The sequence below is a fragment of the Ipomoea triloba genome, chromosome 6, assembly GCF_003576645.1.
Source record: "Ipomoea triloba cultivar NCNSP0323 chromosome 6, ASM357664v1".
NCBI classification, from domain to species: domain Eukaryota; kingdom Viridiplantae; phylum Streptophyta; class Magnoliopsida; order Solanales; family Convolvulaceae; genus Ipomoea; species Ipomoea triloba.
In genome coordinates this window covers 19,755,788-19,770,886 of record NC_044921.1, presented here as the reverse complement: position 1 = coordinate 19,770,886, position 15,099 = coordinate 19,755,788, and the positions used below count along the sequence as shown (strand labels likewise).

At 35.6% G+C, this 15,099-nt stretch overlaps 3 protein-coding genes across 7 annotated transcripts in view; 2 read left to right on the top strand and 1 right to left on the bottom strand.

The window, feature by feature from the left end:
* Nucleotides 1–1,512: 1,512 nt before the first annotated feature.
* Nucleotides 1,513–5,315, bottom strand: LOC116022649 (G-type lectin S-receptor-like serine/threonine-protein kinase At4g27290). Its single transcript, XM_031263435.1, has 7 exons — nucleotides 3,781–5,315; nucleotides 3,252–3,407; nucleotides 3,010–3,167; nucleotides 2,661–2,871; nucleotides 2,253–2,490; nucleotides 2,007–2,157; nucleotides 1,513–1,930 (listed from the first exon to the last, which is right to left on the bottom strand). The coding sequence occupies exons 1-7, from the start codon at nucleotides 5,057–5,059 to the stop codon at nucleotides 1,622–1,624; spliced, it is 2,502 nt and encodes an 833-aa protein (XP_031119295.1). The 5' UTR covers nucleotides 5,060–5,315; the 3' UTR covers nucleotides 1,513–1,621.
* Nucleotides 5,316–11,853: 6,538 nt separating this feature from the next.
* LOC116022654 (calcium-binding protein KRP1-like) lies at nucleotides 11,854–13,420 on the top strand. Of its 4 annotated transcripts, none has more exons than XM_031263443.1 (3): nucleotides 11,854–12,364; nucleotides 12,813–12,876; nucleotides 13,284–13,420. In XM_031263443.1, exons 1-2 carry the CDS (start codon nucleotides 12,019–12,021, stop codon nucleotides 12,866–12,868), a joined length of 402 nt encoding a protein of 133 aa, XP_031119303.1. In that variant the 5' UTR covers nucleotides 11,854–12,018; the 3' UTR covers nucleotides 12,869–12,876; nucleotides 13,284–13,420. The 4 variants fall into 4 exon arrangements, 3 of the variants coding, with proteins under 3 accessions (XP_031119303.1, XP_031119304.1, XP_031119305.1); XM_031263444.1 differs by lacking the exon at nucleotides 13,284–13,420 and adding an exon at nucleotides 13,078–13,213; XR_004099254.1 differs by lacking the exon at nucleotides 13,284–13,420 and adding an exon at nucleotides 12,602–12,736 and having other exon boundaries at nucleotides 11,856–12,364.
* Nucleotides 13,207–15,099, top strand: part of LOC116022650 (G-type lectin S-receptor-like serine/threonine-protein kinase At4g27290) — a 6,223-nt gene continuing 4,330 nt past the window's right edge. The window contains exons 1-3 of one of the 2 annotated variants that reach the window (XM_031263438.1): nucleotides 13,207–14,506; nucleotides 14,665–14,769; nucleotides 14,867–15,015. In XM_031263438.1, coding sequence (XP_031119298.1) covers nucleotides 13,231–14,506; nucleotides 14,665–14,769; nucleotides 14,867–15,015 — 1,530 coding nt within the window. In that variant the 5' untranslated portion in view covers nucleotides 13,207–13,230. Of the gene's footprint in view, nucleotides 14,507–14,664; nucleotides 14,770–14,863; nucleotides 15,016–15,099 lie in introns of both variants that reach the window. The other variant, XM_031263437.1, reaches the window with a different exon arrangement.

Here is a 15,099-nt window from a genome sequence, read left to right as displayed (position 1 = left end):
TTAGAATAATGTACATTACAAATGAAATATTTGAGGTAATATAATGTACATTATATATTAAAATAATGTACATTATGCTTTAGAATAATATACATTATGAGTTATAAAATTGTATGCTACAACTGGGCGCGCGAAAAAATAAAAGTAAATAAAACGATGTCATTTTTAGACCGTGATCCACACAACTATTAACCACAGTCCACGCAATAACTATTGATATGATATGGTGTTGGAAGTGGGTTACTCTACATGGGCCTACTAAATAATAACTATTAATATTTTTAATTAAGGTTTAAATAAACATATATTATTTTCATCATGCAAGTTCTTAGAAAAGTGTTCACATAAAAAATTTGAGAGCAGAGTAGAAGTCGAGATTAGAAATGAGAATTATGCATAGTATTTTTTTCTCAACTCACAAAAGATGAAATCTCTCACTTTGAGATCCTTACACCCCAGTTGATAGAATTGTAAATGGATAAATTACAATGATTCAGTGACCCATACAATGGAAAGACAAGTGCCTGAGTACCATCTTTCAAAATGAAAGATGTATGCAACATCTACCATTTCTTTAATTTTTTTGGAGTTGGAGTTGTCCCTAATATTTGACTGTTTTCTTGTATTGATTGTATGGTAAAACAATTAACATTTGGTATTGTTTCCTTTGAGAGTTTAGGTGATTGACAAAAATAAATAAATAAATAAACCAAAGTTTACTTTAACTTTCGGGGATAATTTTCAATCTTAAAATTTTCAGACAATTCATCCATAATTTCAAATAACTCAATTAATTTTTTTGTTTTAAATAATACTCAATAAAATGAGGAGTTCATTGAAAACACGTAATAAAACATGTTTGAATTTCAAGGATGGGATGATCTGGGACTTCATTGAATTATTGGAGTTCATCTCTTCTTTTTTTTTTCTACGATTAGGCACTGAGAAAGAGTCTTTGATGATATTAATGATTAACATAAAACAATTAAAAAATGTTGCATATAGTCAAAGTTGGAAGGTGTAATCTATATTGAGTTGGTCCTACGTTAGGTTATAAATTATAATTAATGAAAATAAATTGAATTGGCCTACGTATGCTCCCATCAACAGATAACGTTAGGTTTCAATTAATCAGAAAAGGGAATTCGTTTTCACATTCTAAACTCCAAAGAAATCGTTTCAAACATAAATATTGTGCAAGACTAAGACGTGATCTCATTGTTCTTAATCGAATCGAATGCGACAGCGTTACCACTTTATGGGATCATACGTGGCCTGACGTATTGGTGACTGCAAAATTATTTACACCCAAAAAAATTGAAAAATGAAAAACAAACTGCAATCTTTAAAATATTCTCATGTATTAATTAATATATTTATCAAATCTTGGGCAAATAATCTCTTTGGGATTAAGACTTTGGAGAATCCACTTAACGGGATGAATGAATTGTTTCATGCTGATACAGAAGGAGCAAAGTTTAGAAAGATTAGATAGTCATCGCGTGGGCGGTGTGTTTCTCACCAAAAAAAAATATATTAATCAAATTGAAAGTGCATAAGAGATTGGTATAATATTGTGGTATTATACTCGTAGTAACGTGCAGAAAAGAACAAATTTGTGCTATCTAGCATCTAACAATGTAATGGTCATGTCATTTACAGTACTTGGTGTGTTTGTGCTCCAACTGGATTGATCAGCAATAGCCACACTTCTCTCTGTAAAAAATCCAGGCTGCTTGGGTTCTGGCAGAACACATTCATTGCTCAACATCCACACCACAGAAGACATGTTCGGCCTATCTTCCGGAGATTGCTGCACGCACAGCAATCCTACGTGGATCGATCTAGTCATCTCGCCTAGATGGCATGAATCCACGAGCATTGGATCCACCAGTTCCAGTGACCTGTTTTCTTTATGGAGTATCCATGCCTATAGGAATATATGGTGTCATGTTAGATCTAATGAATGAATAGGATAGTGATAGCTTGCAGTGCATGTTACTTACATGTCCAAGGAGGTTTAGGTGATGGTCTGGATGAACGAATTTTCTGTTCTTTTTTCCACTTAGGATCTCTAATACCAAGACACCGAAACTGAACACGTCTGACTTTATTGAGAATATCCCATCAACTGCATACTCTGGTGACATATATCCACTGCATTATATTAAAGCATGGGTAAAGGTTTAGATAGTGTTGTAAACATAACATAGGATATGAGGGATAGGGTGTAATTGACTAATTGTTCTTACTATGTTCCAACCACGCGACGAGTGTTGGCTCCGGTCTCATCCCCTCCAAAACTTCTAGCCATTCCAAAATCTGATATCTTTGGGTTCATGTCAATGTCAAGCAAAACATTGCTGGCTTTCAAGTCTCGATGGATAATTCTCAACCTGGAGTCTTGATGAAGATACATAAGTCCCCGAGCTATGCCATTGATAATATTGAAGCGTTTTGGCCAATCAAGCAATCCACTCCGCTCTTGATCTGTCAAAGCCTTTTATATAAGTTTTCTGGAGTATCTATAATGAAATTGAAGCTAGTTCTCTGCTACATCAGATAGAAATTTATGAATATAATCCAGTTCTGTTTTACATATCATTTTACTACTATCTTCTGTGCAATTGAAAGAACATTAACTGGTGGCAAATGCTTACCAAAAATGTATAAATCCAGGCTCTTATTAGGCATGTATTCATACACCAACATTGCATCTTGTCCTTGAATGCAGCATCCCAACAATTTCACAAGATTCCGATGTTGCAATTTTGCAATGCAAATTACTTCGTTCTTGAACTCATCGAGCCCTTGTTTTGATGTTTCTGATAGTCGCTTCACTGCTATTTCTTGCCCCCCTTCTAGCACCCCCTATAAGATTTCACAACCCAAAATATGCTTACCAAAGAATCAAAGATACATATATATGAAGTTCAACTAAATCTGATATGTCTTGTAGCAGCAATAATGTCCTTAAGATATATAATAGAACCTTCATTTTATCCCTACCTTATAAACAGGTCCAAAGCCGCCCTCTCCTATCTTGTTGTTGAGTGAAAAACTGTCTGTAGCTTGAGTTATTCTAAACAGATCGAATTGAGGCAGCTCGAGATCATCAGTGTTCGTCGGACCACTGGAATCCCTCTTGTTGTTGTGGGCAGGAATAACTGCAATATGATCAACACCATTTCTAATAAGCATTCATAATATCAGATACATACAGATATGAAAACATGCTTCTTCTGCCATACCATTATTTGTGTGCTCTGGGAGATCCTCCTCCTTCCTTTTCCTGAAATAAAGCACTGTGCCTAACCCCAGGACTACAAAAACTGCTGCAATTATTAATGGCAAACCCACTGTAAGAATCTCTCTTCTTCTTTTCCCAGATGACCCATCTTCAGAATCTGCCAAAAAAATTGCATCCAACAAAATTAATCCTTATCTCCTACCAAATACTTGCAATTTTTTGGGCGGACGCCTAATGGGCCAAATCCAGCACCAGGTGTCTAGGGATTGTTTGTTCCCAAACTTCACCCCTCTGACCAACTAAACTGTCAATATGGACAGTGTCTAGGGTTGTTGTACAGAGACTTGAAGATGTCTAGGGAATTATTGGGCGGAGGCACAAGTTCAGCGCCTTGTTTTTAGAAATGTGGCGCTGGCATGAGCTATAGCTTTTGGTGTAATAGTAAACGTTTGATTCAGTAAATTGTACAATTAAAAATGACTAGACACTTACTATGAGCTATAGTTTTTGAGGTAATTGTGGTTACTCACCTAAGGCGGAATAGGCCATTCTAACGTAGATATCTTGTCCATCTTCAGAAAGTTGTCTGGTGTCGACCAGGTCCCCAATCCAGATCAAACACCCACTCCCTCCATTCCTAATGTCCAAACTCGTGTAAGCCATACACGAACAGTTTCTCTTGCAAACATCCCTACATTCCTCCAACGACATAGTTCGATTGTACCAGGAAATATTCGTGTCAGGCAGTTTCACACCACTATACCTCAGAAACCCATCACTGCTGCAATTCAAACCCACTTCTCGAACACAACCCGCCGACCAATCCGCGCTGTCCCAATCGCCCTGATGTTTCGGCACAAATTTCCCGAAACACTGACAAAGCGGAGCGTCAAGAATGTTACAGGTACCATAAGGGCCACATAGTCCATAAGTATCACAATCGTCTGCTTTTGTGGAGTGATAATTAGTCCAGGCGTGAATCTTATCCACCCATGTTTTCCGCCCCGTGTCCCCGTCGGGATTCACGACTAGAGTTGAAATTACGGATTTGTTTACTAGATTGTATATGTAGTAAACCTCGTCCTTGCTCATGACCAGCCCGAACGTTGTCATGGTGTTGTTTACCATGTTGGGTGCGCCGCTCCAGTGGAGCCCGTTCCACGGCCCGGCTCGGTAGACCACTTTGGACCCTTTTCTCAGGAGGTCCTGCGGGTACCCTGTGATGTCACAGTGGTATGTGTACTCGCCCGGGGAAGGATCGTCCGGGGTTTTCCAGGACGAGAGGAACATTTCCAGGCCGGTTACCAGGTTTTTCCCGAGCTTCATTCCGGCCAACAACGTATTACTCGGGTAATCGAAGCTCTGCCAGATGAAATTCTCCGGGGTTTCATCGTCCGCTTCTCGGACGACGAGATTCCCTGTTTTTAGCAACTGCGCGACCGGGTTTTTCGGGGATTGGCCGGAGGAGTTCGTGGACCAAATGGTTTGATTGGAATCGTCGAGGAGGGAAAGAACTCCGGCGGGTTTAAACCTCAACACCCCTGATTTGTTCTTCAATGGCGCTTCTCTATTGGCAACCCAGACCGGAGTTTTATCCGTGACTTTGTACCAGATTCCCACGTACCTGTTCTGGGAATTCGCGGGAGTGAAGAATCCTAGCTCGAAGGTTCCGTCCGAGGAGACAATGGTGTCGCCGTCTCTGATGGATTGGGTGGATGTTATAGTGTCTGTTTCGCCGGAGATTTTAAGGAAAAGCGAGGAGATGAAGAGGAGAAGGAAGAAGAAGAAGGGGGGAGAATAATTCTCCATGGATTTTTTCTCCTACCCTTAATTAGCCTGATTTCATGGTTTATGTTTGGGACTGGGAAATGGGAATTAGAGAGGGCAGAAAAATGGAGAGTTCAAAGAAGTATCGCCGTCGCCGGAGCAGACAAAAGGTGTAGACGGACTAAGTCAACTTCCTTGTCGGAAAGTAGGTTTCACATTAATGAAATTTGTGGTACAGAATTTACTCTCACTGCCCTCGTTAGTCTCTACTCTCCAATCCCCATACATGTCTTCTTGTTGCCATTACTCAGATCTATGTCCAATTATAGGTTAGTTGGAAAGATGTAACTCAACTTGTTTTTATTTGAATGAGACAGAAAAATATCAATTCACAATAGAATAGTAACCAGTTAATTTGACATGAAAAGGTGAGAGAGAAAAAAAAAATGCACAAATTATAACTTAAATTTGTACTTTCTTTTACTTTTAACTGTTTAAGTCAAATGTCATTTTACAAGCCACATTAACTATATAATGGACAAGATGTGCTGCTTGGTTTGCAAACTAATCATAAAATGGAATAAGACAAGTATCGATTTTGGTTGGGAATAACAATGATGTCATCAAATTACAGGGTACTATTTTTTTTTAAACAACTACACAGTACTATTTGATTTGTTTTTATAACCATGTTATTTCTCTCTCATAGGAATAGCTAATTGTATTAATACCAAAATTATTCTTATATGAATGTGTGTGTGTATATATAATCAACCAAACATTTGAATATAATTCATTATGTAATTATGTAAATCAACCAAATAATGAAATAACATTTTTATTATATTTCTTCTGTATTTGAACTAAACATTGCACCTTGTAGTCTATAGAGATGATTCCTTCCTTGGTGAGTATGGATGTTAGCGAACAGAGTTTTCGGTAAACTACTCATGTTCGTGTTCAGTAAGCGTTCGCTTATTAAGGTAAACGAAAATAAATGAACAAATTTTAGAACCGAACTGAGTTTGAACAATTGTAGACTCGTTTGTTAAGAGCTCGTGAACAAGCTCGTTTGTGTTCGTTTATTAATTATGTTCATGAACAAACTCGTTTAGTGTTCGTTATTTTTGTAACTGTGTTGTTTGTTTGGTTATTGTTTATTTGTTCGTGAACGTACATTATTTATTGTTCATGAACAAATAGTGATCATAAACATGTGTTTGGTTATTAAGTGTTCATGAACATGCTCCTGAATGTAAACGAACATGTTTGTTAACGAACACGTTCTTAAACGTGTTCGCAAACGTTAACAAATACTAATGAACGCTTAACAAACAAACACGAACAAGATTTTCAAAAACCTTAACATCTTATCTCATTTGTTGGTGTTTTGACTTACATATTTTCTACTTTCTCACTTCTACCTAAAATTAATGATTTCTGTTAATATCTTTAATTAATTCCTTCCCACTGTCATTATACCTAACACTTGCTCACATACAATGGCCAACTTTACCTCACCATGCTCCATCCGGCTATCCCAACCACAAAAGGTAGACCAGGAAAAGGAATATACTTTCTTAATTTATTCTTAGTATAGCTAAAATATTTTTAAAACTAATATTTATAATCCATCTCGGTCGAATTCTTCACACATGATTTTCATAATATGATTTACCTCTCGTGTGATTTGTAGGCTATTATACAGAAGCGAAGTTTACCGAATGCATACCATGGAATTGTAACTTCAAATTTCCATAATCATTAAAAAAAAAAGTATTTTATAGTTACTATTCTAAATCTATAATATTCTAATAGCTACAAATAATTTGGTTCCACATGTCTTCTGCATCCCCAACTTGTTTTAATTTGATGGTGTATCAGTATAAAATTCACTAAGCATAACTACATGTGACATCATCATGACTATTAGAACCTGGAGACCAGGTGATAATAAGTCAAGTCGAGCTTTCAACTTGATCGAATATTTCTCCTAATATATACTTATTGTTCCAAAATTAATTCAACTTAGTCCTAGATCGACTATTGAGCTATCAAGTGTCGGTGTACAAATACTAATATACCATGACTACAATATCCGGCAGGATTAATGTGAACGATGGATTAGTTAATACATAGGAACAAAAATGTGATTTCAAAAAAAGGAACAAAAATGTCAAACAAAATAATATATAGTGAGATTTGGGGAAAACGAATCGTCTCTACCATAAATAGTTGGTCAACTTTTCATCCGAATCCCCGGATAAGCAAAACTTACCAACACAGACACAGTGATGCATTCATTGATTTAAAAAAAATCTTTATAAGTCTACAAGTTTGTTGGCATCTTTTGAAAATAGAGGCCACGTCATTGTCAAGCTGCCTCTACTCTCTAGCCACTTGTTATTTCCTGGACGGCTGGAGATATTTGTTCTCAGTTCTCACTTAGACTTAATAGCTTTTGTTTCTATTTTAGTTTAAATACATATAACACAGTTTATGACATGAATTTTAAGTTAATAAAATTTTTATTACCTATGAAATGAAATAGGAAATGAATACAATAGAAATTTCATTTCATTTTCTGGTTTATTGAAAAAACAGACTTAGGTGCATTTGGAAATCTGGAAGTCATTTTTCGAATTTTTATGTGTTTGGGTATTAAAAATTTAAAGAAAAATATTCATTATGGTCAACATAGAAAATGTTGAATTTGATGAAAAATGTCTTTCTAGATTTCTAGTCAGATGACATTTTTTTATTCTTTACTTTCCTGTTTTATCTTCTCTCTTATCTCTGTTATTTTTTTGAGAAATCTCTCTTATCTCTGTTATAGTTTCCAAATTATTATTACCACTGCACCACTACCACCACTTATTATTATTATTATTATTATTATTTTATAATAAATAATATGTTCATTTTCAAAAAAATGAACCAAACAGAAAAATAATAATTTCTTAACTTTCCATCAAATCGAAAAATATAGTTTTATGACTTTTAGAAAAATATTAGAAAATTAAATTATTTTTTAAAAAAATGAATCATTTTCTGAAAGTAATTTTTCGAAAAGCGTTTTTCATGTTTCTAAATGTACCCTTAATGTTTTGTATTCTAGTATTTGATTAGATTAAGAAATATAAATACAATAAGCATTCAAAAGACAAAATTACCTTAACAATAACAATAACAACAACAACAATAATAATAAACTTTTTTGTTGTTGTTGTACATAACAAAATTAGATAATGATAAATTAAAGTATTATAAAAGAAATAAGTTATTTTTAAGAGCTCAAAAATAATTTAATACCAAACCCTCTAGCCAGCTCTTATAAATAGTTTTTTTTAGTTAAATTTGAAATATTGTAATTATTAAGTTAAATGTATGTTTTATCAAAGACTAGGATGAATCTTAATATAATTGGTTGTGTAAAAATATTGAACAAATGATGGGGTTTTAAAATTCCACGCACAATAATCATTATTGGTGGTTTTGTATATATTGTGCATGCCCTTACGTGTGCAGGTTTGGAAATTTGAAGGCTTCAGCCCTTCACCGTGGCAACCAAGGAATTCCTAAGCTAGTCCCTGCCCTTGCCAATACGATAGCTTATGATGTGGCGTTCCCATCCCAAGTCAATAGGAAAAATACGGCAGTCAAGTTGCTATGAAATGATTCAATAAGGAAAGAAAATTATAGGAATTTGTCTTACAAGTTTTTTTTAGACTTATACTGCACACCAAAAGCAATAATGATGATGATATTTTTTTCAGAAAATAATTTTTGAAAAATGATTCATTTTTTAAAAAATAATTTAATTTTCTATTGTTTTGACGGTCAGAATTTTTTTATTTAAATTTCAATGAAAATTAAAAAAATTACATTTTGATCAATTTGGTTCATCTTCTTGAAAATTAACATAATAATAATAATAATAATAATAATAATAATAATAATAATAATAAGTGGTTGTGGTGGTACTCAAAAAAAAAAAGTGGTTGTGGTGGTGGTGGTAGTGATGGTGTGGTGGTGATGATGGTTGTGATAGTGGTGGTGTTGGTGGTGGTGGTAATAATAATTAGAAAATTAGAAAAAAAAAAAGATGAGAGAAAAATAAATATGAGAAAATAAAGAATTCAGAAAATGTTTTACAAGTATTTGGGAGGATGTTGATCACGGTGACCCAAACATTGATTTTTTTCTCCGATCCAAACAATATCTATTCAACAAGTGAGTTAAGCCCTCTCTGTAAATATTGACATTGTGCACTAATACTCAAAATACTACAAGTGTTTCATGAGAACAATAGCAATGACGTTTATGATTAGATAAAAAGAATACTGTCATGTACGAGTTTAGTTCATTGGTTCAGTAGACAATATTTTTTAAAAAGGTTAATTAGTCACTAAGTTACTGTGATTTACCTCATTTCAAATACATTGTCGGACCATAGGTTAAGGATTCAACATTTTAAAAAAAGAAAATAAAAAGAATGCACAATTTGACATACTAAAATATTATTATCGTATTATATCAAACTTGAGCTTTTCCTTGTATTATGATTTTATCAATGAATTGGGTTGCTATATAATTTGAGCTTTTCTTTGTATTATGATTTGTTAATATCCGCTTCGAACCCATGATCTTTGGTATGGGGTTAACATATTAAATTAAAACATATGTTTCATCTCAACTAAAAGTTTAAGTTGATAATTGAATTGCACATTAATGTTTATATATATATTATATATGGTCAACAACCACCAACAGGCATTCTACCAAGTACCAACAACCTTAATATCATAATATGTTAACACTGCTTGATAAATTTGATGGAAAATTTTCTCTTCTTATTTGGAGGCTAAGATATAATGTTGGGTCCATTCAATTTAATAGTAAACGTGGAAGTGGCCATCAAGTAATACTCGTGGTTGGTGTATTCACAAACATCATTTTCTATTTTCCTTCCCGTTAGGTCTTGCCTTCGACTATAAGGCATTTGAATCTTACTTTGAATTTATCGACATGACATTCTAGAATCGTCTCAGTGCCAATTCAATTACATTAATTAATATTAAATCGAAAGAAATTTGCATGTTTAAATTTACATAATTTCATTTGATGAATTTAAAACTAAATTCATTATTTATTTGTAACTTGTAAGACCAAATAATATTGATTTCAACACATCAATTTTTAAGTTTTTTGTTGTATGATATGATTAGGTTATAGTAGTAAAGTCCATCATATCACAATATGTCAATATATAATGGTATTCTCATGTTACAATAACTTATTACCTTATATATATATATAGAGATAAAAATGTATACTCACTTTATTAGTATGTAATTTTTATTTGGCTTGCATAAGGAAGATGTACCGACATCTCCTAAGAAAATGGTCGTTTGACGAACAATTACTCGCCACTTTTTTATACTCTTTTTTATCCATTAAGTTTTCCAGTTTACATTAGACTAATTCTAGGTCTTAGAACTCTTACCAAAAAATCGCTAGAAGAGGTAAATCGCGAGTTGTTCAAGAAATTTCTCAGTCAGTTCTGCACACAAGTAATCCATCTCACACTTCTATCAAATTGGAGAGCCCAATCTCTAACCTAGGGAGCCCAAGTGCACATATAACTCATTTTTTGTTATTCTTATGCTGTTTTTCATTTTGTTGCTAATGTGAAAAGAATAAAGCCAAGAAAGGATGAAGATGTCTTAAATGGAATGAAAGAGAAATGATGTAGTAAAATACGAGTGTTATTATAAATACGTATCCGATACCAAATTTGATCAGGGGAATAATTTTATAATGATCTTTCTATCAAGTTAAGTTTATATGCTCGTTGGTTTGAAGGGTGGTTAGAAGTGTCTGAGCATGTCCCTAGTCTTCAGTAAAAGCCAAAAGGTCTATCTCTCTGTAATAAATACGGTATTTATAAGAGGGGAAGGGAATAAATTCCGGCAGCACGACATGAAGGGCACATGGAGCCCATGCACAGGCCATGACCAGGGCCGAAGAAGGCCCCTATACGTGTCCTATTGTCCTAGAAGGGGGGAGTCTTACTATCGTTCTGGGCTGGGTAGGTCAATGCTGATCAAAGGTGATCGGACGCGAGTTAATCGGTCAAAAAACTTTGTAATCGAGCCAACTAGGGTTGCTTGGCCCAACAAAAGATTAGGTAAAGCAAAGACAAAATCAGATGAAGTCGGGTCTGACTTGCCCCAGTCAATGGGTCCGTACCGACCATTACATACTAGCACAGTTACCGGGTATATTTCCCATCAAGAAATACATAACCCCAATAGAAGATAGGGACCAAAGACATAAAACTAGTTAGTCTAGCGTAAACTGTGATACCTAATAATTAATACTACCTCCGTCCCAAAATAGTTGTCTGGTTCGTTTAACGATGCTTGACTGAAGTAATTTTTAATCCAATTTTTCATAATATTAAGTTTAGCATTAATATATAAAATTTATATATTTAGAAACTACATTAAAAGTACTATTAAACACAAAAAATTAAATTTAAAAATAATAAAAAATTACTAAAGAAAATAAGCAAAGAAGAAAGAGTTGGTTTGATCAATGAATAGTAAATAGAACAGGTAAAATCTGACAGATGGAGTAATAATTATAAAAGAAAAAACTTGAAAGAGAAATACATAGCCCCAATAGGAAACCATATTATGGCTTCTAGAGATATGGGCTTAATTGGGCTCAACCCGTAATCCATCCCATACTGTTGACCCGGACCACCGCCCTCGAAACAGGAAAGCAATTTCTTCCTCAACGAGGGAAACCAAAGTGAACTTCGCGTTAACCATCTGTACCTTAGTTGTATACTCAAACGCCCATTCCCATGGCTTCTCCGAAACCTCCATCCAATCTCCTCAACAATCCGTATATATTCACTCCCCCTGAAGCCCCAATGCCATCGCAATCCCCAACAAAAAACCCCAACAACATCACATTTCCTTTTCTTCACAATGGACTCAAGATCTCAGTCAAATTTCCACGATTTATTGCCTCTCATGGCTGAAAAGCTCGGCGGGGACGCCTTGATCGGCGAGCTCTGCAATGGATTTCAGCTACTCATGGATAAAGACCGAGGGGTCATCACCTTCGAGAGCCTCAAGAATAACTCCGCTTTGCTGGGCTTGCAAGACTTCACCGACGATGATCTCCGGAGCATGCTCCGAGAAGGAGATTCCGATGGAGATGGGGCCCTGAATCAGATGGAGTTTTGTGTGCTAATGTTTAGATTGAGCCCTGAATTGATGGAGCAGTCCGAGTTTTTGTTAGACCAGGCCCTTCATGATCTGTTCAGAGATTGTAACTTTTCTTTTTAACTTCTTACCGTTTTACTGAACTTCCATGACAATTAACCTATACACGTTTCATTCTTTTCTGTAATTTACCAATAATGTTTCATTTTGAAAATTGAAATATACAGACATGAAATTGAGAGGTTTTCCTTTTATTCTTTTCGTTTTAAATATTGAAACGCGTTTGCTGATGTTTAATTTATAGTTGTTTTCACCTGATTTATGAGCCGCTAATGTGAACTAGGGTAGCCAGTTGTAACGTGGAAAGACATAGACATAGACATCAAACTACTTGGTACTAAATTTACTCAAAATGATAGTGATGTTGGTGACCTAGGAGTCTTTTTGTTGGACTGGTAGTTGTGAAATATTGACTAAGGTAATGCCGTTTGCAAATGAAATTACTAAATCAATGCAATGGTCCACTGTTAATCATTTCTTTTGATTTCTTGTAGCTCTCAGAGAAGCTAGGGTGAAAGCGGTTTCAGACTTTCAGGGACATATATGTTGAAACTTTAGGTATTAAGAATTACGTTTATGAAATTCCTGTGTTTGTTTCGGGTGTCGAGCATTATAAATGATGCTTAAAAATTCCTGACGGTTTCTTTGGTCTTTGAAATTTAAGTACTCATAGTGGTGACAAATCAATCATCTTCATTGTCAGAATATGTGAAGCCAAACTTGGCAGACTTTTCAAGCATAGAAATTTTTTTGTTTCAGAGAAGTATCATATGCTACGACAAGTTTTGGAATAGTAGGGTCTTCTATAGTTCTATATCTTGAATCTGCTCTGGAAATTTGCCCCATGTCTCAATATTTTCGAAGAGTTCTTTTCACCTTTCAATATATTCCGGAGTAAAATCTTATGCGCCAATGAACAGTCTTTGGCTTATAGTTTGGTATGCTTCTTTATGTTGTTTACTCAGGGAAGCTGAAGCTCTACAGTACAGGATTACTCCATCTCAATCTTTAAGTGATGGTGAAAGCTTAGTTTCAGAGGAGGGAAGCTTTGAACTTGGTTTCTTTAGTCCAGGCAGCTCCAAGTATCGTTACTTGGGTATTTGGTATAGGAATATTGCTGTCAGGACTGTAGTCTGGGTTGCAAATCGAAAGATCCCGATTAAAGATTTGTCAGGTGTTTTGACGGTTAACAGCACAGGAAGTCTTGTACTGTTGAGTGGGAAAAGCAATGATATTTGGTCAACAAATTCATTTAGAGAAGCTAGAAGTCCTGTAGCAAAACTTTTGGATTCTGGAAATCTTGTCCTTGTAGATGAGAAAGATGGAAATTCTGATGTCTTCTTGTGGCAAAGCTTTGATTATCCATCTGACACGCTGTTACCTGGTATGAAGTATGGATGGGATTTACGGGCTGGTCTTAATAGGCGCATCACTTCATGGAAGAACTCCGATGACCCTTCCCCTGGAGCATTGAGTGCTGGATTAGACCTTCATCGATATCCTGAATCAGTCATTTGGAAGAATTCCAGGAAATACTATCGAGGTGGTCCGTGGAATGGACTACGGTTCAGTGGTGGTCCTGAACTAAGGCCCAATCCAGTTTTTGATTTCAAGTTTGTTTCTAATCAGGATGAGGCGTACTATATGTACCAGCTCAAGAATAAATCTGTGATCACAAGGCTAGTCTTAAATGATACCACCTCTACAAGACAGCGTTATGTATGGGTGGAAGCTGATCAATCTTGGAAACTTTATGGAGAAGTCCCGAGAGATTATTGTGACAACTTCAATCTGTGTGGTGCAAATGGAGTCTGTGTTATCAGTGACTCTCCTGTTTGCCAGTGCCTTGAAGGTTTTAAACCAAAATCACCAGAAAGCTGGAACTCAATGGACTGGTCTCAAGGATGCATTCTCAGCGAGCCATTAAACTGCTTGAATCGAAAAGTGTTTGTCAAATTTACTGGCCTGAAATTACCAGATACAACCAGTTCTTGGGTGAATGCTACTATGAACCTTGCAGAGTGCAGGGAAACTTGCTTAAAAAATTGCTCCTGTATGGCTTACACAAACTTAGATGTTAGAGGACAAGGTAGTGGGTGTGCCCTCTGGTTCGGTAACTTGATTGATATTAGGCAGTTTCCAGACAGTGGCCAGGACCTCTATATACGAATCGAAGCTTCTGACAAAGGTACTTATATTGCATTTAATTAGTTTTATGTTCAGTTGTGTGCTGAGCTTTTCCTTGAGTTCCCATGCTATTAATCTAGCTTCCAGTATAAGTAGAAACAATTTTGTGTCACATCTAAGTCGACTGAATCTTTCTAACTCAAGCTTTGTTTCCATCAGGGTTCCCTGCTGTGAAAGTAATTATTATTGTGGTAATCACTGCTGCTGTGTTTTCTGGTATGCTCCTTGCCTGCTATTGCCTTTTCAGGAGAAAGAAAGGAAAAGGTAGATATGCTCGAACATTATCCTGGTTAATACTAAATCAGGTCTTACCATAAATACAAAGATGCCATTTTACCAACTTTTACTGGTTGGATAGCAGGTGAAGAGAGTCAAAATAATCCCCAGGAATTACGCCCAACAGAAGATCCAGACCTTCCATTCTTTGATTTGGCAACAATATCACTGGCCACTGATGACTTCTCACTGAACAATAAGCTTGGTGAAGGTGGTTTTGGACCTGTTTACAAGGTAAGCTCAGGCAATTTTTTTTTTTTTTTTTTTTTCAATACTTTTGTTGAGGACTTTTTTGGGGTGGGGGGTGGGGGGGGGGGG

Excerpts from the sequence above, each read along its gene's own strand:
- LOC116022649 (XM_031263435.1), bottom strand. The coding sequence starts at position 5,059 with ATGGAGAATTATTCTCCCCCCTTCTTCTTCTTCCTTCTCCTCTTCATC. Across the intron at positions 2,872-3,009 it reads GCTTTGGACCTGTTTATAAG|GGGGTGCTAGAAGGGGGGCA; the intron begins GTAGGGATAAAA and ends GAAATCTTATAG. Across the intron at positions 2,491-2,660 it reads CCTGGATTTATACATTTTTG|ATCAAGAGCGGAGTGGATTG; the intron begins GTAAGCATTTGC and ends AGGCTTTGACAG.
- LOC116022654 (XM_031263443.1), top strand. The coding sequence starts at position 12,019 with ATGGACTCAAGATCTCAGTCAAATTTCCACGATTTATTGCCTCTCATG. Across the intron at positions 12,365-12,812 it reads TCATGATCTGTTCAGAGATT|CTCTCAGAGAAGCTAGGGTG; the intron begins GTAACTTTTCTT and ends GATTTCTTGTAG.